This window comes from Choristoneura fumiferana, chromosome 3 (assembly GCF_025370935.1).
Source record: "Choristoneura fumiferana chromosome 3, NRCan_CFum_1, whole genome shotgun sequence".
NCBI classification, from domain to species: Eukaryota; Metazoa; Arthropoda; class Insecta; order Lepidoptera; family Tortricidae; genus Choristoneura; species Choristoneura fumiferana.
In genome coordinates, this window is record NC_133474.1 from 19,803,364 (window position 1) to 19,829,983 (window position 26,620).

Consider the following 26,620-nt stretch of genomic DNA (forward strand, 5'->3'; position numbering starts at 1 on the left):
AGAGAAAACTTTGTAAGACTGTAAAAACGACAAGATACATTTTAAACATCCAACCGCTCGTTTACGACGGAAGAAAAAAAATGATCGTGAAAGTTTTAGAAAAGGCTGCATTTTGCAAACAATTTACATACTTAGAAATAGAAATATTTATTCACTTATTCGCAAAAACTCAATCTTTATGCTTAGTTGGATACATCATTCAATATATACTTAACCGATTTTTTTTGAGACATTTAAACATTGATATAATAGTAATCTGCCACCAGATAAAGTGTGCGGGTAATTGATAGGCATAAAATTACTAGCAATACAAAACGGTACCCTTTCCGGCACGCTATTAAAACGCAATAAATCCATCACGCCTTACCCACCGGCGGGCGAAGAGATTTCTTCTCCCGAGCTTAACCGTAAACGTGGTAGTCGGAGAAATTACAACTTGGTTATGAATCGAGACATCGGTGCAAAAACTGGCGTGCCGAGGGAAAACGCAGCAAATATGACAAGTTAATTTAGATTGAGTAGGTTCGTGAGAGTTTTGTGGGAGAGATGCAAGCGGAACGGATTTTATTCATAGCGAGATGGGAGGCGGCGGTGCTGACTGGGGGAGCATAGGTCACTGATAGCACGCCGAGCAATATGTCGCGGAAGAAGCCGCGCCTCAGACAATCGCCGCGTCGCGTGTTTTAGCTGACAAGTGACAAGGTAACAGAAAGCGAAAATAAGTCTACAAAGCACGCAAACATCGGCAAGTTATGTTTTGAAACATGAAACAGCAATCGAAAGTTCGATTCGCAATGACGAAATGGAGCGTATTACCGAATTTGTAATTAAATTTCTCGCAATGTATGCATGTAATATATTTATTAATTAAGAAAAAGAATTATAAAGTGTGTCAGGTTAACGTGGTTGACTTGTTTCGTGGCATGACCATTTGGAAATGAGTTCACGATTGGAAGCCGTGCGGAAATGCAGGAAATCTCACGCGTCCGGAATGCGATGGGAACGAAACGTAAGTATCTCCATTGTTTTATGGAATATACATTATCTGGAATGCAAATATGCGATTGTAATCAAGGGAAGCACTTAATTAACTGTCAAGGTGTCTAAATTTTGTAGTTCAACATGGCATATTCATTCTAACTTCTACTGAGATTAGCATTTTTATTGAATCAGCTTTACTTACAATTTTGTAACCGTCTCTTCACGTAAATTTTCACTTTTACTTAGTTAATTTTCTTCTCAATAGCAACTACTAATTGTAACAAAGGTCCCTAAAATTCTGAAACCTTACCCGATAATAAACATCAATTGTTTAGTAAAAATACGAGATCACAGTCTTATTCAAAGATGCGGGACTGATCGTTCTGAGCTTCTCAAACTTCGAGGAGATTGAGGCAGAAACTGCTCAAAATGTTTGTGTCTACGAGTTTATGTAGCACAAATCACAGACCCGTTAGAATATCACAAACCAATTACAAACAACAAAAGCAAAACACCAATCAAACAACGCACCGTTGCACCTTTTTAATTGCTCGGTTCAATGCAAAGCAGCGTTCAGTTATTGTGACCCGAATTGCCATAATGTACAACAGAGCAGAGTCAAGTGTAATCGTTGTTCCCACGGGCTCTCCCACGCATGTCTTGCTACCGGCGCTCGCGCTTGAGATGCCATCAATCATTTCAAGGACCTCTTACTAATGACGGAGGAAATATTATGAGGTTTTCGTTAACGTATGCTCGCTCGTACAGTCGAACAAATTGAATCATAACCCAGGGTACGGTATTTGACTATTTTGTATATGTTTTATAAATTAAAACTACACAATACCTGTTATCGAATAGAAAATTAATTTTTAAGCTACCTTTACAAATAACAAAGTTATAAAGGTTTGAAATTCAAGATTAGACCGAGAAAGACATACTGGCATGTGACGTCACACGCCAGTACCGCCATACTTGCTGCATAGAGAAAAGCGTTTGAGAAAGAGACAGGTATATAGATTTTTCAAAAAATCACTATAAATCTAATTTTCAACCGATTTAAATTTTCTCTTCGCTAAACACTATCCGTTAATCTATATTTTCATAATAATATTAAGATATGGCAAAATCAGAAGTTGTCAAATACCGTATTAGTTTATGATTTCCTTGACAAAAGTATGAAATGTCAACATGGCATTAGCAGCACAACGGTTCCAACCTGACTCAAGATTCAATTTGTTCGCCTGTACAAGGTGTTTTGAAATTTGTCCGGAATATTTGGGCAGTTAGTTAATATTTTTTCAGAATTATTAATTGGTGCAATAAAATGTTTCCATGCATCGCGTCGCGTGTGACTTCATCTTGGATAAAAAAAATGACGTTCTAGTTCGACGATCGCATAGCCCAGTGGTTAGAGAATCTGACTAAGTAGCTTGAAGTACCGGGTTCGATCCCCGATCGGGGCAGGCAGATATTTGTAGGAAAATTTGTTCACGAGTCTTGGATGTTTAATATGTACGTATGTATTATATTTATAGGTGAAAAACCTGTGTAAAATGACCTGTGTATGTATTACAACAGGTCATTTACTAAGTGCACAGGATTAATATGGAGCGCTTAAGATTTGGAACGTCAATTTGTTTATACGGACATACGTTACTACTACATACATCGGGTCATTTACTTAAGTTTTTCACCTATTAGTCCCTATATTTGTTAGTTGCCTATTTAGTACACTTAACACAAGCTTTGTGTACCTCGGGACTAAGTGAATTGGTGTCAAGTGTCCTACGATGATAATCGTTTACAATCGTCTTCAGTCAAACTAACGGGTAAAACTATTGCCACCATCTGCTAAAATACTTCGGATTCATTTTAAAACACTTCGAACATATAGCAGTTTCAACGGTAAAGTCCAAAGTTTTATCATTGGTGTTACACGATCTTGTTTTTGTAAGTAAAATGGTGCTCTTGGTTATAACGACTTAGGCGAGTTAATGTGAACGTAGATAGAAACTTTTTAGAAAAAAAACTTGCGGTCTTTATCCACTTTGTCTACAAACGCACTGCTCTTTACTCTAACCAGATGTTATTATATCAGGAACTAGCTGTTGGCCGTGACTGTGTCTGCGCAGGTTTCGTTTATGGCTATCCCGTGGGAGCTATGCAATTTTGCGGGATAAAAATGCCCTTCTTAGGCTCAAACTATCTCCATACTAAATTTCGTTTAAATCAGTTCAGCGGTTTGAGCGTGCAGAGTTAACACACGGAGTAACAGACAGAGTTATTGGCGCATTTATAAAATATGCAATGTCTTCACTTCTCTTAATTGATATGTAATTAGCATTATGTGGCTTGACAAGTGCTAGTTATGATATTAAATAAATAACAAATTATTATGGAAGTATGGACGAATAAATATCTATCAATCATTTGCAGAACGATGAATATTTAATCCACCATTTCACAGGTCAGACGGGTTGATATCAAGTTTTCATCTGATAGCGTCTAGACTAGTCAGTAATGATTTATAGCTCTAGAATTAATGTGATCAACGAACTTTTAGCTTGATCAGATTGAGATGCAAATACACGCTTCTCTCATCCACATTTTCTAACCAAAATAATAAGAATTGATTGATAATGATGTTACAATTTCCGGAGACTGTTTGAGGATAAGCAAAAAATACTTTTCTTTCATAAGAACTACAATGAAATGTGGTACAGTTGAGGTCAAAGATATCTTTACACTTTGGTATCTTGTCACTACACAACTCTTGACAATTTTATAGAAAAGACCATACACAAGTGATGACAAGGTAGTAAAGTGTAAACATATTTTGACCTCAACTGTACCAAGATTACAATAACCCAGTGAACCAATTATAACCCCATAGACACCTGACGGCAAAGCAAAAGCTTTGAAATCATGTTTGCACGCACGTCGACCCATCAGAATCCCAGCATGGGAGAGATAAATCAGGCACCGCGATTACCACCGCATGCGCCGATCTATAATGAAAAAAAAAAATCGAGACGAAAAAAAGATCAGACAGTTATCCAAAATCGATTGTCCGAGATGAATATTTACGCGCGCATTATCATGATTACATGGATTTATCAAAATGTTGTCAGCAAATTTATTTATTTTTGAAGTTAGGAAGGTTTTTGTGTGAAGTAATCAGTTTTTGGCAGGATCGTGCGGAGTCGTAAATAGGTTTTGGGAAAAAGTGGGGAAAAAATGAATGGATGAACTGGCTAGGTACGCGCGTGACTTGCGGTTTTCGGTGTCTCTTCAGCACGTATAGGGTTCTCAACGCAAGTCTCCAGACGATGCAGCTTTAAGTGTGTCTGTGTAGCGTTGCGGCTTGCCGTAACATTATGCTGAGTGGGGTCCACTTTATACTATTCGATGTTGTTTTTTTCCATCTAATGTATATTTATGTGTATCGAATATGTGTAAATAAATGTTTCTCTCTCTCTCTCTCTCTCTCTCTCTCTCTCTAATAACGGCAAGTAAAGAACAAACTGCAACGAAATAACGCATCATCTTCAGCGGCCAATTCTAGACAAATTTATTTTATGTACTCGTACTTATTTTGTTTTTATTCTTATCGAACAACAGGACTATTAAAAGGTATAATAATAGGTACACGCAATAACTATGGCATAAGTGTAACGATCAGATGAATTTAAACGCGGCCTTTCTACTTTACTGGCTTTAAATTACATATTACCAAAAACGTAGCGTTATGCCACCGAAAGCCTACATAACAATCCAATCCAAATACATGAAATCCAATGGACAGAGCTCTCATTGATGAGACGAAGTAGAAATTGAATAATCGAACTCATTTTGATTGTCTCGGTGTGAGAGGGGTCGTCGACTCGGCCAAAGGTCTCCAGGCGAAAGTTCAAAACGAAATTGTACACTTATAGCCTAACAGCTCTATCCGCCATTTGCGAGGATTATGCAACCAATGGTCCGTTTTATTTTGTTGGTTATCCAATAAAATTGCACGGTAGGGTAATTGGAAAGAACAGTAACATAATGGAGTCCAAAGGTTATGCAATGCTCTAAAAAGGTTATTTAGGTCGCGCACACCAAAGTCTTTCAGGCTAGTAAAGGTTGAATATTAACTGTTAGATATCATAATGACACAAAAACAAAACATGCGGAGTGTACAATCTATACCAGTGAATGTAGTCGGTTATGGTTACGGATATGGTTTTATTCACTGTGGAATAAAACGATAGACAAGTTGGAGACGTGGTGCAAAGTAGCCAATCATAATCAATGCTTAAAGGAATAAGGGAAACTATCACTCTGATCATCAAAATTGGTAAACATTAAATTACGCTCTTTTTTGGGCAGTCGTGTAAAAATAAGCAGATGTTGAAATTGGAATGAAAAGAACGCATTCAAACTTAAAATAAGAACGTTCTTGATCATAAAACACAACCTTACCTATTCTTCTAGAAACATTAACGTACGGAATCTCGCAATCTAGATGAATCTCGATGGAAAGAGTAAGTGGATGGACTATGGCTATTGATTGATTGATTGATGTACACTCAAGCTCACCTGGTGCTTCGCACGCTGTCATCTCGGTGATAAGCCCTTCGAGGTCGGGTGAGATGAGCCGCTCCTCGTCCTCCGAGTGCGTGTAGTCCAGTGCATGGTAGATCACCAGAGCCAGGTTCACCACCAACTGGAACAAGAAGAACAAATTATAGTACTTTATTATCGGATTAAGATGATTGATGATCGAACTTATTATAACTGTCTGAGAGTTAGAGGGTCATTAGCAGCTTTTTATTAGATTCGATATTCGATCGATCTTAGTTTTGCGAACAATCTCATACACATACATACATAAAATCACGCCTCTTTCCCAACGGGGTAGGCAGAGACTACATCCTTCCACTTGCTACGATTCTGGCATACAACTCTCGCTTCCTCTACATTCATCAATCTTTTCATGGATGCACGTCGGTTTAGAGTACTCCTGACCCGTCCTTTCTTCACGTGGTACGTTCGTCTAGGCCTTCCTCTCCCAACGTTCCCCAACAATCGTTCAACAATCTCGACGATGATTAAATTGATACCGAAAAGCATGTACAGTTTACTACTGAGTTGAAAAAGATTATTTATATATATAACAAAAAGAACAATGTAGCTATTACTTAGTACTTGTAAAACAAACGGCGTTAAGTCTTCTGCGGCCTTTGTTGCCAGCCATGAATGAAACCAGTTACTAAGATGCGAACGGTGCTTAATCGACATAAGAAGTTTTAAGTTCGCGGCGTCCAAGTGCTGGAATGATATTCCTCCTCCTATCCAAGGAGCGTCTAGTAGGTACACCTTCAAGCATAAGCTGAAGGAATACTTATTGACGCTCCAAAAATCCCTTCACTAAACCAGCACTTTGAGTACGCCAGCCTGTGGTTTTTGAACAACTTATTTGTCCCTTGTTTTTAGTTATTGTAATGTATTTATTTATTTCTTGTTTACTTACAATTAAATCTATTTTATTTCTTAATTTTATTAATACATGGATAAGTTTAGTATATTTATGTATCATTCCGTGAGTCACAGACGATTCTGACAGAATATCAGCGCTGCACTCACTGTTTCACTTTTGCGGGGACACACAAAATCATGTATTTTCATTATTGTATTTCTTTTTTGTTTTATTTGTGTTTGCTGTTTATTGTTTTTTTTTTGTTGTATTTGTGTGTCTTTGTGAATGTAAATAAATGTCTTCTTTCTTTCTTTCTTTCATATCTTTAACTTGAAATATCAGGGGATAATCCAGTAATGACTTAACACGTGCTATAAATCTACCACTTTTAACAGAAGCATCTCATTACATCCCCTTTCGACACCGTCGCAAACCGTTGTAGTTTTGGCAAATTAAGCCATTCAATAACTGTCGGTACTCCAGCGTGACCAGCCCCGCCTGCGCAGGCGCAAGGCAATATCGTCGGCGATTTCGCAATGCCGGAATATAATCGATTGATGTTTTTATAAAAAAATAAGGTTTTACTTTTTATATTAATTTATCTATACTTTTGAAACGCGCGAGTTCTATTGGTAAAAGGGACATTTAGAAAATAATGATAATAATTTGTTTAGTGAAAGTGTATCGTAAAAAATATTAATTCTCCTATTGCTGCAGATAAAATTAAACAAGTTAAAAACATACGATAGGTAGGTACACATTTCGTTACGTTTTATTGCAAAAATGACGTTCAACTTACATATAGATAATAGATAGCTGTCTTCCTTCAATTGAAACTACTCTTATTAAAGCTGACGAATGAAGAATGTTTTGCAAATAAATTTACCAAGATAGTTAGCGGGAACTTGTTACCAAATGGTAATTGATATTTTCTACAGTATGTTATAAAACAGCTATCAAGATAAAATACGGACGTAAATAGAAAACTTGTACGAGCATCAAATTAAAAACATTAATTGGTTAATGTTTGCAATGATGAACGGACGAGATTAGAATTGGCGACGCTTTCTATACTTAATCTATTATTATACTAATGGTTATTGCATTTTACCAAAATTGGCTAAACTCTCGAACTGCTTCTGTCTCGATTTCGCTACTAAATAACAACTCCGTTCTTTGAAACTGAATTTATAACTTTATTCTAATTAGAATTTCATCCACAGCACCTACGCTAATATCCTAAAAGAAATCAAGAAAGATAGCATCGCTTAAATTTGCAAGCTTGTTTTTAAGGCTGTTTTCTTGCAATCATGTCATAACACCTAACGAAGACAATTATAAAATAATCATATGGATTACACAGCAATTATAGGTAATCACAGTTCGTTCATCAAATCGCCTCTTACAGCACGCGCGCGCGCAGCCTGCGTGACTATCAGAGCCAACCAGCGGAACTGGTGCTCCCGAGCTATTGTGGCTTAGCTGGCGCCATTATGGACCGTAACACAGCTTTATAAGGTCCATGGACCGTAGGTAGAATCTCACGCATTTCCCAACACTGAATGCAACCGCTCCTGCAACGTCACGCTACACACTCCATTAAACTAGGTTTGGCAATAAGATTAATGAGAGGATGCCATGGGAGTCTAATGCAAGATTATACATAATTATTTTTCGATTCGTTCCGTAGGAGCTTAATTATTTGTACGTTTCATCTTTGTTGTGTCTATTGAAGCCAAAATAATTTTAATGACGCGTAGTAAAGTATCGCTCTCGAAATGTCAGACAAAGCGCGCTACAATTATTGTTCAGGTAACGGCGATCGTGAAACAGAGATGGTATTATTATAACTGTTTTTCACGTTCGATACAATAGTTGCTTTTAAATTATGGCCATACGTGCTTACTCAATTCTGCCGGAGTCTCGTCCGCGTCGAAATATAAAATTTTGACTACGTCCCCCTTTTATCTTTGAAACTGTGCTAAAATTGCATCCCTTATTTGACCCCTTCCGAATAGTTTATTTTCAAAAAGCGATGATCTACTATCGTATTAGCTAACTTTAATTTTGAGCTTCAGCGGTTTCGATTTTGCATAAGTACAAAAAACAACAGTATAAGGCAAACATTTTTAATTAGACATCTGTAGCTTCAGAGGTTACGATTTTTTGTACAAAATTTCAACCCCTAGGGGATTAAATATCCAAAACCCTTCCTTAAATTTCGCCTACATGATGAAAGGTAGTCCTGTGCAAAATTTCAAGATCGAAGTATATGTCTTGTGTGAATCAACATTTTCTTTTATGATTTTACGACATTCAAACTGTAAACCATTCTCGGCCAAGAGGTCAAAACAGACTCTGACTCCAGCCCTGAAACAGTTCAATCGGGCAATAGTCAAATATCGAGCATCTGTTATCGGAAGCATTGTATTCAAATCACGTGCTTCGATTGCATTGTGTTGCGCAAGTGCACGCAAGGGGGAAAACAATAACAAAGTCCGATTTACGGCGCCGGCGCACAATGAAAGTCCTTAGACGTTCCAGTTAGGATATTACGAGGTTTCGCAAGCTGTAGATAAAATCGAAACTGTTAACAATGCGCTTTCAAATTGGATGTTGATGGGCACGAACCGGAAGATGAGGCGTTGGCAGCCCTCCCACTAGGTGGACTGACGACATTGAGAGTTGCTGGCAGCCGGTGAATGCAGGTGGCAAGTTGTCGTTCATCGTTGGCGTTCTCAGTGCGACACCTTTGTTATACAATGACCGTCTTCTGGCTGTTGATAATTATGATGACGATGTTGATTTTTATGGAGGAGACATTAATGTTCAGAGAAGTGGATTAAAGTACTGGTATTCAAACTTAACATGGAGAGGTACACCATCCTCCAACCTTGCCATATAATTTTTTATACTAAATATTATAAATTAGCAATCAATTTCAACTTGACGTCATTAACGTCAATAAATCTTGATATTGTTGACATAAACGCATTTATCGATAATGCATTTCAATTACCTTTAGGTATGATAATGGTGAAAAAAGCTATATTTAAATTAGGATAAGTTATATCTTTCTTAACACCGTTTATAATGTCGACATTGAGCAAAGCTCCGCACGACGTGTCAGTTACATCACACTTATTTCCATTTTATCGTAAAAAAGCTGTTTCAGGTTCGCTATAATAATTGTGCGCGTACGCCTTCAATACAATTATTTTTTATTCACTTTTTATTGATTTATAGCTGGTGATAATTGCACTTCCGTTCTGTGTTACGCGGCAGTCCGATGCAAGAGTTATGGTCAAAAGCTTTCGGACTAGCAATATCTACTTAGTTAGATTTTAATTGGAGATATTATATTTTTATTTTAAAGACTGTTGCAAAACATTAAACGAGCACATCTACTTTGCAACCAGTTACAGGCTTTTGCACAAACAGAGTCATCAATCGGTCAATTTAATAAGAGATTACAACCGCGAATTTAACGAACTGCTTACGAGGATTCTTCTAAAGGCCCTTCCACATTAGTATTTAATTTTATCTTATCAAGTAGGTACATACGTACTGGTTAGAAAGGAAAATTATGCTTCATGTTTATTCATTTCTTACACTAATTGATTATTATACTAAAAAGGATTCCGAAAATCTTATTTGAAATGCCGAAAAGGAAAGGGCGTCAATCCCAAAAGTAGTGTAGTCCTACAGTCAAAGGCAAAGATATGTATACACGACTTTAATATGCACTGAACATTAAGGCCGTGTATACATATTTTTTCAACTTTGGCCGTGTCGATATTTTTGCCCTTGACTGTACACTATTTCAAATAGATTAAACAAATACACGTTAAACCCTCTGCAACCTATTTGAGAAATGAACTTTTGGTTTTTGCCCATCCGGGAGAAATACTAACGTGCCAACAAACAAAAGTACTTAGTGAGACAAATGCAATGGTCCCTGTTATTTCTAGATGTCTGGTCAACGGGGCGTGGGCTGACTAAATATTTGTTATTTAAATGCTTGCGCATAAATCTGCATGGCGTGGGAAACGTCTGATATACGAACGGCAATGCTGCTGATATTCTGGCTGATATGCACAATGCGTGTGGAAACGTGTACTCTGTACAGCTATGAAAGATGGAAAGACAGTGAACGTGATACTCTCACTGGGTTGGCATATCGGAAGCACAAAACCGTGAAATAATTTTTTCTTCATGACATGGTGGCAAGCTAAGTGAGCACCTTTTACGAACACCCGTAATACAAGGCGATTGCAGCAGGGCTACTACAAAACTCGAAACTCGAAGTTCGTATCGTACCGTCCCTCTCGCTCTCGTATTAAATAGTATAAGTGTCAGAGGGACCGCACGACACGAACTTCGAGTCGAGTTTTGTAGTAGCCCTGCAGATGCGTTGAACCCTTAGAGCACTAAGATAGAAAATATCTTATGTGCCAGTAGTTTTAACAAATAATCTGTTTAGCTTTTTCACAAAGCGCCATATTTTAGACTTGCAACGATCATTAACAGAGCTCGCAAAGGGTGAGCTATTCTTACGTCACTACTGTCACGTGTGGATATATATGGATACACCCCGAAAATAAATATTAAAAAAAAACTTTACTTAGGTATTACGATTAAACTAAAATGAAAATACATTGCAAAACGAGTACTATTACGAGTAAATTTATTCTTGAATGATTTTTTAGTGACTATCAGTTTTTCTATATTTTTGTAATGCATTTCTTCTTGGGTTTAAAATCCGCAAACAGATTGAGAAAGATCATGAGACAGCTACCATTAAATGACAGGGTATGTCCATGTTATGCAAACTCTCAGAATAGCTCATTCTTTCCAAACTCTGATAAACCACTAATAACCCCAAATGCCAGATAGTTCCGACTGCAGCAATACAAAACCAGATACGAGTATAGTTCATTGATCATCTAAACATTAGCTTCGCTTTCAGCTCTATTAATAATGAGCTAGGCTGTGTACTTTCATGGGCTGAACCTATATCAATCCGATGACCCCGGGGCTGATAACCCGTCGTTAGCCGGGGTTCAGTAGGCCACTGTCTTACAAGGAGATGGGGGCAGCGCAGCCCCAAAAGGACTGGCGAAAGTTATTTGCGATCGCGATTATTGATTTAGCAATAAAATTAATAGGGCTTATTTCTAGGGACCGCGGAAATAGGTACTTTGTAATGAAAGGGGCAAACTTCTTTGGTCTCAGCTACCTCTGGTCAATTTTCTCAGGCACAAACGCTTTTATTAATCAAACAGAGGTCTGCGCCCCCACCCCCACTACCGCGATCGCTGGTATTTCTGGAAAATGCATGAGTTATAAGAAAGAAAAAGTAGGTAGATACTAAAGGGTCGATCAACTTTTTCTTGTCACCCGTTGCTATTAGTTACAGTCTCCTGAATCATCTTAAACTGTAAGGTTAATACGATTAAAATTCGCCAAACATGCATTTTTGCGGTAGTTTTAAGCCCCTTCTATAATTGATCATCTAATAAGCATGTAAGTATAATGTGACACATAATTTCATCTATTAAGCTGTACCTACTACTTTTGTCCCCTCGCTGACGCGACAGAATAACAACAAGAAATAGTTGTGATTGGTTTTTTTGGAGTCTTTTTGTATTTTTTATTTCAACTCCAAATTTGTTACTTTTACGGGTATCCCGTGAAACCATATCGAAAATACAAACTGAGACATGGATGCACAGAAAAACCAGAAAGAGACCAGCACTGGGAATCGAACCCAGGTCCTCAGCATACCGTGCTGCGTGCTATAACCCCTACATCACTGCTGGACATCCATGTCTCAGTTTGTATTTTCGATAAGAAATAGTTGATCCACCCTAAAATACATGCAACGCACTATTAATATCAAATCGACAAAAAATATATTTCCAATAAGAAAAATGCAGCAGTAAAAAATAAAAAAACATAGGACAACTATAATATAATCTTACACATCAAACAGACAGAAAGAAAAGTTAGTTAAGTATAAGGGCAACACTCACCATGAAATAGAAACAGTTACAACTTGTACTTACTTGGAGTAAGCGATAAGTTAGCGAGGGAAGGCTGTCGCGTTTCCGCGTGCGGAAGGAAGCCCTATACAAGACAACAGATAACGAAGGCAATGTCGATATGTTATTGATTTACTATTTGCTCTGCACTCTAACAAGTACATATAGCAGGCGACAACCTTTCACATGCTTTGGCACTGATCACTGAAAGTTAAAGGCTAGCTTTTTGTATTTTTATCTTCATTCGCGTTATTGATATTGTTATGCTAGAATGCAAGGTGTTCTGTATTTAAAGAGCCATCACCACCCTCTGTTAAGTTACATTTTGCTATGAGAATGATACCTTGGATGCTGTCTTTGTTTATAAAGTTTGGATGTTTAGCGGCTGTATGCAACTAAATGATTACATAATTATGACTCCAGCTGCTTAGGATTATAAATCACGCTATCCCAAATGTACGTTTTATCGAAAGATACCTTTACCTAGTTACCCAAATAGGGCACAACTAGGTATTCCAAAACCCATATTTTCCCTAAATGTTATTCACAAAACATATCAGAGATGTTTTTTAAGTGAGATTCAATTGTACACAATAAAAACAATATGAGTGATTTCATTTCATTACACAACACGCCCATAGAAATAGTCATATTGTTTATTTATGATAGCAAAATTCATGGAATCCTAGATAAATACGCCTTGCTCACAAAAAGTACCTATTACATTATCTGCGATATAGCTACAAGATAAAATACAGATATATTGCAAAATTTTCCGCTTTGGCTCTCTATTTTTTAAAATAATAAGTAATCAATCCTTGTTTGAAATTTTCGTGATTTTTATTCTATACTAGTGTTTACCCGCGGCTTCGCACACATAAATCATTAGGTCCAGCAGCTGAATTGAAATTTTGGGATTTTTGAAAAATTCCCGTGTGAATTCCCGAAAATTAAATCGTGGTTTTCATTGACATTACATTAAAAACAATCATGTCGAATTTCATGACTCTAAGCCCAGCGGTTATTTCGAGATTTTATCCCTATCCCGTGGGAATATCGGAATAAAAGGTAGCCTGGCCTATGTTTTATTCCAGATGTCCAGCTATGTACATACCAAATTTCATCCAAATCCGTCCAGCCGTTTCAGCGTGAAGGAGTAACAAACATACTCACTCACTCACTCACTCACAAACTTTCGCATTTATAATATTAGTAGGATAATGCCACTCAAAGCACTCTCGTGACCACGGCAGCCACCACATGCCTGAAACATCGAGCTAATTTTAAATAGTATTTTAATTACGTTATAATCTCGTGTGTTGATCGCGATGAATCCTTGCAAGTCATTTAAAAGTCATACAGTCACACACACAGGATTGTTGAGCCGCAACCTACTTTTCGTCATTTGGGTATGTGTGATGTCAATATTACCATGACATTATTATGACTGACCAAAAGCCAGTAAGCCAAGAAGGTCTGACAAGGAAATGGGGATGGATTGGACACCCGCTTCGAGGGTCGAATAATCACATACCCAAGCAGGGTCTCCGTTGCCAATCTACTGGCAGAAGACGGCCAGGATGTCCTCGGACCACGTGGAGGCGATCAGTGGAGAAGGAGGCTGACTCAATTGGTCTCGGCTGGGAAGAGCTGGAAGAAGCCGCGCAAGATCGAACCAAATGGAAAACTCTTCTACGAGCCATATGTCCCTAGTGAGAGATAACAGGATCACATCATCATCATCATCAATGTCAATATTTACTACGAGTATAATATGAAAACCGTAGTGGCCAAGTGGTTTGACCTATGGCTTCTCAAGCAGAGGACCGTGGGCTCAAATCCGGGCTAGCACTTCCGAGTTTTTCGAAATTTATGAGCGAAATTACATTTGAAATTTAACATGGGCTTAACTTAAGAAATTTACTGGTGTGTAGTTGCCAATCCGCACTGGGGTCGCGTGGAAACTGCGGCCCATTTCAATCTCAGAGGAAGTCTGTGCCCAGCAGTGGGACATAATATAGGCTACTGGAATAATGATGATGATGACTCACCTAAATTACGAACAGTGGCAAGTGTGTCAACTCCCGTGTTGTGACCATACATGGAAATCCTCGCGCTTGACAGAACGGGCGAGTCCATCGATACTACAAGTAGGGCACCCCAATTGTGCTAATTCAATAATGATGGGAATGGCGACCACCGTGGCTGCCCGCGTTAATTAATTTGATTTGTCGCCTGTCGGCCTGCGTACAAAACATTCGGTACAGGCTGACTATTAAAACACATGCATAAAAATTCACAGGAATTAAATTTAATTTAATTTAAAAAAAAATAGCACAACATTATTAATAAGATACAATACAATTTCAACGTAAACAATAGCACAAACTAATGTGTAAATTGCTTTGTTTTTGTAAATCGCACCACCTGATTTAATATTAAATGTTCCTTTCTTCCTTCGTTTCTTTCTGTCGTAAAAGTTGTCTGGGTAAGATCGATCAGGCCGCCTATTGTTTACTTTAAGATTTTTTTTCTCTGTATAATTTTCTTTCCATACGGCTTTTAAATAGTATGGTGTTTCAATAAAGAGATAGTTTTTGATGTTGAACTTAAGATTGTGGCATTTTATAAGGGCATTTTATAAGTATTTTAAAATCCAAAAATTGCTCATTTTAGCCATTTTTTTGTCGTTAGGTACATTTAAGTAGTGAGAATTCTACTCAAAGCAGCAAAGCTATGAGAGAAGGCACATCACCATATTTAGTTACATTACATAGGTCTAATCTAAAAGTAAGAAAAAACTAATCGCATAAAAAAGGGGAATCCCATTTACAAATCAACAAGCGACACTCGCACATGACACAATGCTATTAATACTAACAAAAGATAAAGATATCTCGGTCTATCACATATTGTCCACACTCATCCTGTAGGTACTGTGAATACATGAGCGTAAATCAATTCAATCGAGTTGACCCGACAGATGTTTCGTTGGTACTAAGCAGCCTTGTGGTGTGTAAATGAAGTTAAACACTGCCATTACTGCTAGTATGCTGTTTACGCGAAGGCTTTCGTGTAATGAAGCAGTAATTTGTTTACCTTTTCAAAATTATCACCTGCATTACTACCTACCAAAAAAGTAATTTTACAATAGTAAGACTGCTTATTCGTTAATCCTAATCAGTGTTTGTATTGTTTTGGACTATAATCACGACCCCATCACATTACCATAACATCGATACAACATCGAAGTTGTGAAAAAATCACTGGCACAAAAGATATTCCATCTTATTCCTTTTGATTGGCAGCGCAGTTGTTATTGTAATGATTTTAGAATTTGGAACTTCTACACATACAATATTTTTTTAAAGATAGATTACACAAAACATATCCCTCGCTTCCCTGATGTCAACCTTTTTTTTTGTCGACAAAAGCCGTAATATTGTCACGTAAGAAATAAATAGTTGAGCTCTGTAATCAATCATGCTAATTTAATTCATATTTACTTAGTGTGTCACTATTCTTAAAAGGCTCATCTTGTGAGTGGCTATTCAGACAGCAGAAGGGCTCTTCCTTTTCAAAGTGACATTGTCACCTTGTAAAATATTCAAGGCGAAAACGGCTTCATTTACGCCTCCGGCTATTGCGTGTTGAGACAAGTCCCCAAATCACCATAGTGACACAACACGTTAAATAACTACACCATATTTTTCTCGTTGAAAGGACGTCCGTCTGTTGGCTGCGCAAACGCATCGCAATTGTTCTTCTTTGTGATGTTAATTCTGATATTAGCATAATTTGCAAGTCTGAAAGAACGGAAGCCATTTCTCTTGGTCGCTCGAGGTTTTTGAGTTCGGTTGAAATGTGAATGTCATTCAAGAAAAATCGCTTGGTTAAAAAAGAATCGTAATGAATATCGGGTTTGTATTTTCAGCAAGTCTAATGAAAATCCAATAGCCATAAATTATATTATTTGATGTTTTTTTTCTAATGATTTCATTGTTATCAGCCTGAAGACGTCCACTTTTCAATAAAAACCTCACCCTTAGAACGCCACCAATGAACCACAAATATCACCTGCATCCACCGGTTACCGTAACCAGTTTTGTTCTAAGAATCTAGTATTTAATAATATTGTTCGCAAATATATACATTTCTACACACACACAAACATCACGCCTGTATTCCCAAATGGGGTAGGCAGAGCACACGAAACGTTACCGCTTCGGAGCGACTTTTAGCAATTTTAGGTTTTAAGTTTGTCAAAAACGGTACAATAGTGACAGGTTTCTAGCCTGTTGCCTACGGTATACCTTAACCTCAGTCGCCTCTGGCACATTACCTATTAGCGGTAAAAAAAACCCTCTAGAAGTTACTTAACAGTTTTTATCCACCCATTTTCTTCAGGAAGCTTCGTTAGCTCAAAGCATTTTTAAAGTGAGTACCGCCTTTTATGTTAGTTTCATCCCGTGAGCAGGGTTCCCCATCAATATGTATCCAGCCAGTCAGTCAGCTGGTAAATATTCAACGGGCGGTAAATCAGGCTGTCAGCATCGCCGTACAAGGGGCTCGGAGCAGTCCGGCAAACCCCGTCTCTTGAGAGGATGAGGAAAGGGGACAAGGTCAGCGATGTGGCTCAGAAAATTTAATTGTCCTAGGCAGAGAAGCAGTTTGAAGGTTAACGAAAAGAGGTTTCCGTTCCGAGTATCTATCTAGATTCTAGACCGATAGATAGGGATGAGTTGACGGAAAAGCCGAAAGTTGCAGAGGTTTTTTGATTGATCGATTCTACACTTCGCTCCGCTTTACCTCAATGAAAGCGTTATCTTTTTATACGTAAATTCAAAATAATATTCGCGGGAGAACCTGAAACGTTCCGTAACACGATTTTATAGACGATTCTATTGTTACGATAAGCCCGTGTTCAAAGAATATCGGAAGCTTTAACCGCTCAGCCGCATGACATGATCATCGTACATTTAAAATACATGCTTCCACGATCTGCCCGCTTCCTACACCCTACCATTCACACTTCACCTGTCGTATCATTGTTCGCGCACACAATAACGCACCTAACAAGCCGCGCGTTACGCAATGTGGGGATAGTGCCATGTAGCGGGAATAGAAAGCGCTATGCAAATCCGACATAATGTCGCGCCCGCGTTCTTCCTGATGCAAATAATGGGAAACTTTACCGGCCGCTTGTTCTGGAGTTAGCGCGCTACAAATGAGGCAGTTTATCAACTGGAGAAATGGAAGCAGACTCTGACATCAAGGTGTCAGCTTTTGAGCGGCAAGCGGGAACTAACAATCCAGACCTAAAAGTTCACTTCGATAAAGATTATTGTGATATCAGATTATCAAAAGAAAGTGCCACCAAATTATTGTCTTGAATTGTCTGCACCTGTTTCCTTTTGTATGTAAATATTGTTTCCTACACCTGCACCATTTCTTTCAAGTTATATACTAACAATTGTATTATTAAACTTAATCAGTGTCTATAAGCTCTTGACTTGCACCGTATTCGATCCCATTGAACAAGTTTACGATCGCAACAAAAGTAAATCGCCGAGACAACGCTGTCCGGACGCTGTCACCAACAGTCAAGTGTAAGTAAATGTGTGTCGTACTGAGTGGTAAAGATATCGTGGCAGCCATATTATTTGGGATCTGTCAGGTATTACGACCGAAAAATACCACTTTTAGGGGCTGTTTCACCATCCATTGATTAGTGTTAACTGGCGGTTAGGTGTGATGCCGTCTCTATTTGTTTTGTTCGAATAGACGGAGACGGCATCACATTTAACCGTCGGTTAACGCTAATCAATGGATGGTGAAACAGCCCCTTACAGTATTACATTGGCTGTTAGTTGATTATTTTATATTAATAGACACAGGATTTCTTTCCATACCAAATCAGATTAACTATTAACAAAGTAACCCTATATTTCATTATCATTAATGATGAATGATAAAACGAACGAATATTTTACTTGAAATCAAATCATACTACAAAGTACAATTTTTAGAACTGTACCTCGGATGAGCCAAAGTCTCTTTTGGCAGAATTTTCACAAACGTAAACATACCTCAGCTAAAACAATACGCGGCTGCAGTATGACACCGGAACATCCGCGAGCAAACGGTGGAGCGAAAGGCTACGATCGAACATTCTTATTGTTAAGGTTCATTGAAAGGACTTTAGGTTAGCTTGAAAAGATCCCTATTAGGGATAAGTTCGCCTTTGTACTCTTTTTGTTTTATTTTTGTATTAATTTAGTGTTTTATGTACAATAAAGTATTTACATACATACATACATACTTTGATATACTGAATACTGGTGCCAAACCAGTAGGCTAATGAAATGTAATCATTTTTACGAATGCTTTTAATTTGAATTTTTATGAACGCTTTCGGAAATGGAGAAAAATTTTGCCAATACAGTTAGTGCTTCAGCGTACACCATAACAATACTTCACTAGAAGAAAGTTCTCGGCGTACGACGGAAGGCGTTACGCTCATTTAGTATGAGATCCAAAATGTGGCGACCCGCAAACTTAAGGTGGCTGACACAGCTCGAAGGCGAAACAAAAATGAATAATCGTTCTAGAAACTTCGATAAAATTAGGGAAAAGTTAGCCTCTCAAAATTACCACAATGATTAAGTCCTTATCTTAAAAATAGTTGAAAAGCGATATCGCACAAGCCGAGCGTTCATCACAAATTGCTCACAATTGAGTTATTAACGAAATTGGCGGGTCAACGAGCGCGCGCGCCGCGCAATTAGGTCCAATGCCGCAGCCAGCTGGCTTTGTTTACAGTTATTACAAAATTTTGGATAAAGCTGTCATTAGGATTTTTATTTAAGCACAGTCAGTTCCTAGATTAGCGTAGAATCCTGCCATCTTGACATATAATCTGTCATTCAATAAGCAATATGTACAGTCACCAGCACTAATATCTGACACAACAAGCGTGCATAAATATCTGATACGACTCTATTCCTAGGGCCGGAAGGACGTGTCAGATATTTTTGCACGCTCCGCTGTGGCAGATATTAATGCTGGTGACTGTACATTAATATATATGTTACCTATACATATTTACATACGTGCGAAATAACATTCCAAATTTACCACGAGCTTTACGGTGAAAGAAAACATTGTGAGAAAGCCTGCACAAACCTGCGAAGCAATTGAATAGTGTGCCAACAAACAGTGGAAATTGGAAATATGAACGGAGCGAGAGCATTGATACACATCACATTGCAGATCAGAATAATCCTTTATTCATTGTAGTTACAACACAAGAACTCACATATTGTATGTCTGTACGTAATGGCGGCAGCAGAGGAAGAGAAAGAAGCGGGAGCGCTCTTAAAAACCATAAATATATACTTTTTCGTCAATGTCAATATAGAGTTATTTAAGGCAGACATACACAATTCAACTATTTTCACCAGTCCATCTCTTTGTAAAAAGACTAAAGTAAATAAATTCGGCAAAACAAGTTCTAGCTACATAGTCTAAATATAAGTCTGGTTAGGTTAATTGAAATCTGTCAGCAATATCATGTCACGTTGACGTGCAAGTAAATGAAACTGGCGAACTTAGTCGCTAACCCATGACAAGCCCGCGGGGCTCCGTCTAGTTGACAGTTGTAATTGAATCCAGAGACAAGCGGGCTGTATTGTGTGAGATGAAGATTCGAAATCGAAGTTGGTTTATGAAGTCCTTGAACAGCGTAAATCTGGTAAATCCTTCTTTATCTTTACTAACATTATAAATGCGATAGTAACTCTGTGCATTGATACCTCTTCATGCTTAAGCGGGTGAACCGATTTAGATGAATATTGTTTCAGATAGCTTGAGTCCCAGTGCCTAGATCGGATATACATAGGTACTTAGGCCTATGCGTCTGTTACAGAAGAATTTTGGCGTATTGCCTGTGCACGAACACTTTTGTGGCTGACTAGACCGGTCTAGGAACGGACATAGGATAGTTTTGTATACCGGCCCATTGCATAGCTCCAATGGAATAGCGATAAACGAATTCTTCGCAGACTTAGTCGCAGGCAACACCTGGTTAACAATTGATGACGACTTGACAGGAGCACAAATACTAAGTGTCTAATATTACTCTTAAAGAGTTATATTTGTAGATCAGTAGCAGGGGTATAAATAAATAAATATGTACAGCTTGTTTTGCTTTCTAAAAGTTTCATATTATTGTTAAATGTAAACGAGTTCATAATTTCACCAGCTATTTCACTCAGCCCATAAACAATCTAAGTATTATGAAAACAAACGTTCTTCAATAAAAACGAACAAGTGTTGGTAATAAAGCAGAAGAAATTCATACGCGTCACCGTTTATGACGCTGAGCTAGTGTATGTGCTTACGTCGTTAACTCATGCACTGACCTTATATCACAAAGTGCAAAACTCGAACTTCGTATGTTGCCGTCCCGCTGACGCTTATGTCACTTAATACGCGATTGAAAGGGACGGTGCGATACGAACTTCGATTTGCGAGTTTCGTAGTAGCCCCTCTGAGCTTAACTTCAATATTTTCTAAGAAACGTTCACATCGCACAATTTCGCTACGAAAATACGGGAAGGTATTTTACGATAGTATGCGATGAATATCTAGATGATAACGATTACAACGTTACATAATCTTATGTAGTGAAAGTAAGAAATGAAAGAAACATTGTGGCGAAATTAACAAAAAGGGCCATACTCAGCGTATTATGTCAGCAAGCTGCAGCACTGGTTTTAAGTATGACCCTTTAAATAGCGTCCAACGTTCCGAAAACGTCCGGTTCGATTGATTCTAAATCACAACCCTCTAATTTTTCAGGGTAGATACTGGTGGGAGGCATCGTGGTTAAAAATTTCGGCATCCAACCTCAGCAAGAGGGCAACGTCGGAGTAGTTTTAGTGGGTATGCTCCCTCCTACCCTTTTCGCGCAGAGAGAGATTGACATAGCCAGTCGGATCTCCCAGGGTCCAGCCCAGCGGTACACATTGTAGTCGTAACGAGTTTCCACTACGTTAAAAAAAAGATCCCCCTACACGTAAAATGGTTTTAGGGAGCTGTTATTGAGCTGGCAGTCATTTTATAGTAAAAGATCGATACAATAAATAGCAAACAGAAATACTTCACAATTAAAACCAGCTATATATTTAAACGATTAGCTTCGGATTCAAATTACACCATGTTAGGTAAAGATCGTTTCGAACCCTCAATCTAAGTGTCACATGACATTTGATAGAGCGGTATCTGAGACCATTAATAGCAATCAGCCAATCCAGCTACGTCTGGCAGATGTAATTATGATAGCTTCCCGTCCAGGCAGGAAAGCGCTGCAGCGCTTATTTCCATAACCAGCAGACTTGGGTGATAATTTGCTGCGATTGATTGGAAGTGCTAAGTATAGGTGCTTAGTGTAATGCGTGCGCGATTGTGTGTGATGCAAGCACTCTGCGACTGCTAAGTGACCAGATTATGTTTACATAATATGTAATGGTGTGTAAAGTTTTTTTTGTTTCAAAATGGTAAAAGGATTTTGAATATTAATTCGGAATATTTCAGCAGGTAATTGGGTCACCTTAACTGATAACCCAAATATCTTTCAGGATTTTTTAATTGTGGTTGACAAATATTTTTATACACTGGTCGATGTTCAAAGTCATCATCATTATCTATCAGCCTATAATAGTCCATTGCCTTCCCTAATTAATGCCATTGCGCCCTGTACAGTCGAGTTCATAAGCTTGTGGGAAAAAATTTGATCAAAAATATCTGAACACAACTCTATTGTTAACGGCGTTGAAGGTGGTTGAAGCATGTTCATATATTTTTGATCAAATTTTTGCTTACAAATTTATGAACTCGACTGTACTAGGCTCTACCAAAAAACCTACCAAAAAAACTAAACTACACCGCCGCCGCGTTGTTTGTTCAAATTACACCGCGATAATAGCATGACTACTTATATTTTGGACCAAAAATTCACGTAAAAAAAATGTTGGTGTTTTCAATCAAACTAACATCAACCTTCTGCTGAAAAACTCTTGGATCAATTTTTTGAATTGATTGATGACTTATGTCAAAAAGCTTAATAATAAAACTCATTACCATTTTTTTAAATGTACCTACCTACTACAAAACGTATTGAAAATTTTCTAATCCCCGCTGCCTAAACAATTATAATCAGAATTAAAATCATAAAACAAATTTAATTACATTAAAATAATTTGAAGCACATTTCTCTTAATTTCCACCGCAAACACCGCATTGTTACCAAAGGGCATTCTAATTAACATGCGATTCATCGTTTCATAATATACTAACGAGATAAAAAAAACGCACAACAATGTCGCATTTCTCCGACCTATTGAACTTCCCACGGCGCCCGCGCATTGTGCAACAATGGATTTAGGGAAAGGCGAATGAGATTAATGCTCGCTCCTCATTTACGCGACGATTTATCAAGATCACGCTATCCACCTGTTACAATGTACAATTTATGAATGAATAATTAAATAAGCTTACAATCAAAGCTATTCAGCAAAACGTTCCCATCCGGCTGTATTATTTAATAACTATAAAACGTTACGTTAATTATTAATGATCTTACTCGTTTGTTGCTAACAAATTTTCAAGTGCTTAGACAATTTTCGACCCAGGAATGCACATTCAATGCAGGAATGCATGCTTACGCTTATACTCGCAGCATATGCTGAGTCCGCCCCTTTTGCCACAAAAAAAAATTTTTTTACTGCTTTTTTCATTTTTTATTTTGTGGCAATAAACGATTTCTTTCTCTCTTTCTTTTCTTTCTTTCATTACGCCGCCATCCGTCAAGTCCACCTGTTCCAACACAAATACTGCATAATACTGGACTATAATATTGGTACAAGATGTATATGTATCTATGTATATGTATCTTCAAGTTTTTTTTTAACTTAACCCTTTTCTTGGCAAGTTGAAACAAGTGTACTGAATTCAAGCCTCGTTGAACAATACCTCGTTGAACCGGTGGTAGGTTTTTTTTGACATTCATAAGTGCTTGTTATAGTCTAAATTGAATAAAGATATTTTGACTTTGACTTTGAATCGATGGCAATTATCATATTAATTAGAGCTACTTAAAATCAATCAAGACTTTACTCCCAAGTGCCCTTGTGTATAATTTGTATTTTAAGTTTCAATCAAAATAATTGTCACCTTACGCACAATTGATCAAAAAAGTTTCTGACAGCTTGGTTATTGGAATGCAATAAAAGTAGAGTAACCATGCACCTTACTTTTATTTGGTTAATAACACTTTATAGTTAAGTAATTAATCAAACGATTCTGAATTAAGTAATTTACTACAATCGCCGTCCTACAATTTGTCACAGGTGAGAAAAAAAAATATTTTCTGAATAATAGATAAGAATTAATGCTGTATTCATTCCGGATCAACCACCAAAATTGACTCGTACAACCGTTTAGCTCTGCAATGAAGCACTCAGGTGGTCACTCTTACGCATTCTACGCGAATGTCTTGCCATTAAATACATGACTAGATATTTTGACAGCCATCTTCTATTGGACTTACTTTAAACAAACAACTGTATCATTCCCATCGCTCATTGACAATGGAGCTATCGGTAGGGGAGACTGAGGAGAGTTTGGACAGAGGAGAGTAGTGACAACGTTGATTTTTGGAAACTTATTAACTGCTATATAGCGAAAATTCCATTTACGGGACTTATCACGCCATTTTTACACAAGTAATATTTACGGTCACGAGTAGACCACGGCAACTGTAACGTTGCCGAAACGTCGAGGTAAATATTACTTGTGTAAAAATAGCGTGATAAGTCCCGTAAATGGTATTTTGACTATGAGTGAGAATCACGAAAGTTTCAAACGTTATGCTATGGCGAGCTCGCAACAGCACGCGTTTGATAGTTCGAGACTTTTACCCTTAGTGTAAGTTTTCGGTTACAAAATACGTCTCGATCGCGTTCGCGTTAAAATCTCAATTTACATGGAAACACGAACAGCGCCTCTAAAGGAGGGTTTGCGATGTTCGTGTTTCCATAAAAATTTAGATTTTAACGCGAACGCGATCGAAACGTATTTTGTAGCCAAAAACTTATACTAAGGGCATTGAACTAAAAAACGCGCGCTATTTGCGAGCTCGCTAGCAGTTAATAAGCTCCAAAAAATCGACGTTGTTACTCTCCTCTTTCACAACTCTCCTCGGTGTCCCCTAGTATCGGTCCATCTGCAACTCATAGCTCGGTAAGAAGCCACATTAACCAGCAGTCGGTTAAACACACCATCGCGGGACAACAATGATATTTACTTGTGCCATTATCGGATCGGTGACGCAAGGAGGCTTCAACTTTTGTGTCATAGATTTATTGAAAACACGTACCTAAATGATCACCGTGTTTTTACTAGTTTGACTATGCCGCAAAAACAATACAATACCATAAAATACAATACAATTCAACACAATGATTCTTTATCGAACACCACAATAGTAAGCGATATAGAAAACAGGAACACGGAGAAAATTACAAGGTAAGCAATGGGTGGCGGCGGGGGGTTTAATAAAGAATTAAAATTTATTATTATTATTTAAATTCCAAAACAATCCATACTATGGCCAGTGCGTTGTAGTTACCTAGGTAAATAAATTCTGTTACACTACACCTTAATGTTTTGGAAAGTTAAGTAAATTTACGTTTATATCCTCACTCCAAAAAAATGAGGTCGAGCATGCCATAAACATATTTGCCTAGAATTAACTCGGCCGATTGTGCAAAAAGTTTAAGCGTTATATATTCAGAATAAAATTAAAAATCGAGAATAGATTTAGATCAAATCTGGCCAGCGAACAATGAAATAATAACTTATCTATATTCGTATGAGCTTTCACTATTACACAATAGAACACATCATAACCAACAACTTAAAGTGTCGAAATCACATAAAATTGACCGTAAAATGTGCGTTATGATAATATGCAAAAATTATTAAAATATTCGCTATATTAACATACACGCTTTTATGTCGTCGCTACTGTGTTTCCCTTACATTCTTCTTATTTTAACTTCTGTTTAAAAAACAATTCAAAAATATAGATTATAATTATAACAAAGCGCCATCATTAGGTCACTATGAACAAGCTTTCACTGTCAGTCGAGTTCATTAGTTTTTCCATTTCATGAATTCAATTTTGGGTCAAACCTATTATCAAATAATCCACTCACGCTTCGATCACACGACACGACATCCCACACACCAATTCGCCAATTTTAAGCGAAAGTAAACTATCGCTTTCTACCCTGGGATGTAAAGTTATATAGTGGATTTGCGAGTGATATGATAATTTGGACGTGGGCGGGCAGTGTGCCGCGAATCGGCAAGGACTTACCGGGTGGGCGCCCACTGCCCGCATAGTAAGTAGCAGTCGATTATGTAGCTGCATGGTAGGGCAGGCCAAGTCGTAGAACTATTTGTTTATGTGATAGGAAACAAACGAGGCGGGTTTGGTGGAAAGCAATCAACGCCACCCATGGACACTTAACATTAGTGGAATTAAGGGTGCCAAACAGGAAATGAATGTTTTTTACGAGCAAAAGCTAAAAAATAAATTAAAAGTCGTTTGTTAGTAAAAATTAGTAAGTATTTAGGAAAAATCTGGCAAGTCAAAGTTCTTTCGCTTACAGTAGTAAGTAGATTGAGTGTCACTTCAAATACCTTCAACAAGAAGATTTCATTCAAATTTGGACAATGGTCCATCATCATTAGGTAACGGCCCATGTATGTCAGTCCACTTCTGAACATAGAGCTCAGCTTTCTTTCCTATCCCAGCCTATTAGCCTTACCTACAATTAAGTATCATCGCCCCACCTCACTACAGGGCGCCCCTGTACAACTTTTTGAAACAAAAACTTAATTCTATTTTTTTCTTTAATTTTTATTTCTTTAAGTAGGTACTCAACTCATATAAATATTTCATGTGAAATCATAGGTATCAAACTATATAAATTCATTCATGCTCGCCAGTATGCATGAAAAGGTAATTGATTTGAAAACCACGTTAGTAAACCATTTATAT

At 37.7% G+C, this 26,620-nt stretch overlaps 1 protein-coding gene across 1 annotated transcript in view; it reads right to left on the bottom strand.

Annotated features, from left to right (window-relative positions):
- LOC141426885 (protein spire-like) overlaps positions 1-26,620 on the bottom strand; it is a gene marked incomplete at its 5' end in the record, with an annotated part of 250,088 nt that overhangs the window by 87,755 nt on the left and 135,713 nt on the right. Inside the window, 1 exon segment of the mRNA XM_074086122.1 lies at positions 5,566-5,692. Within this exon segment, the coding sequence (XP_073942223.1) occupies positions 5,566-5,692 (127 nt within the window).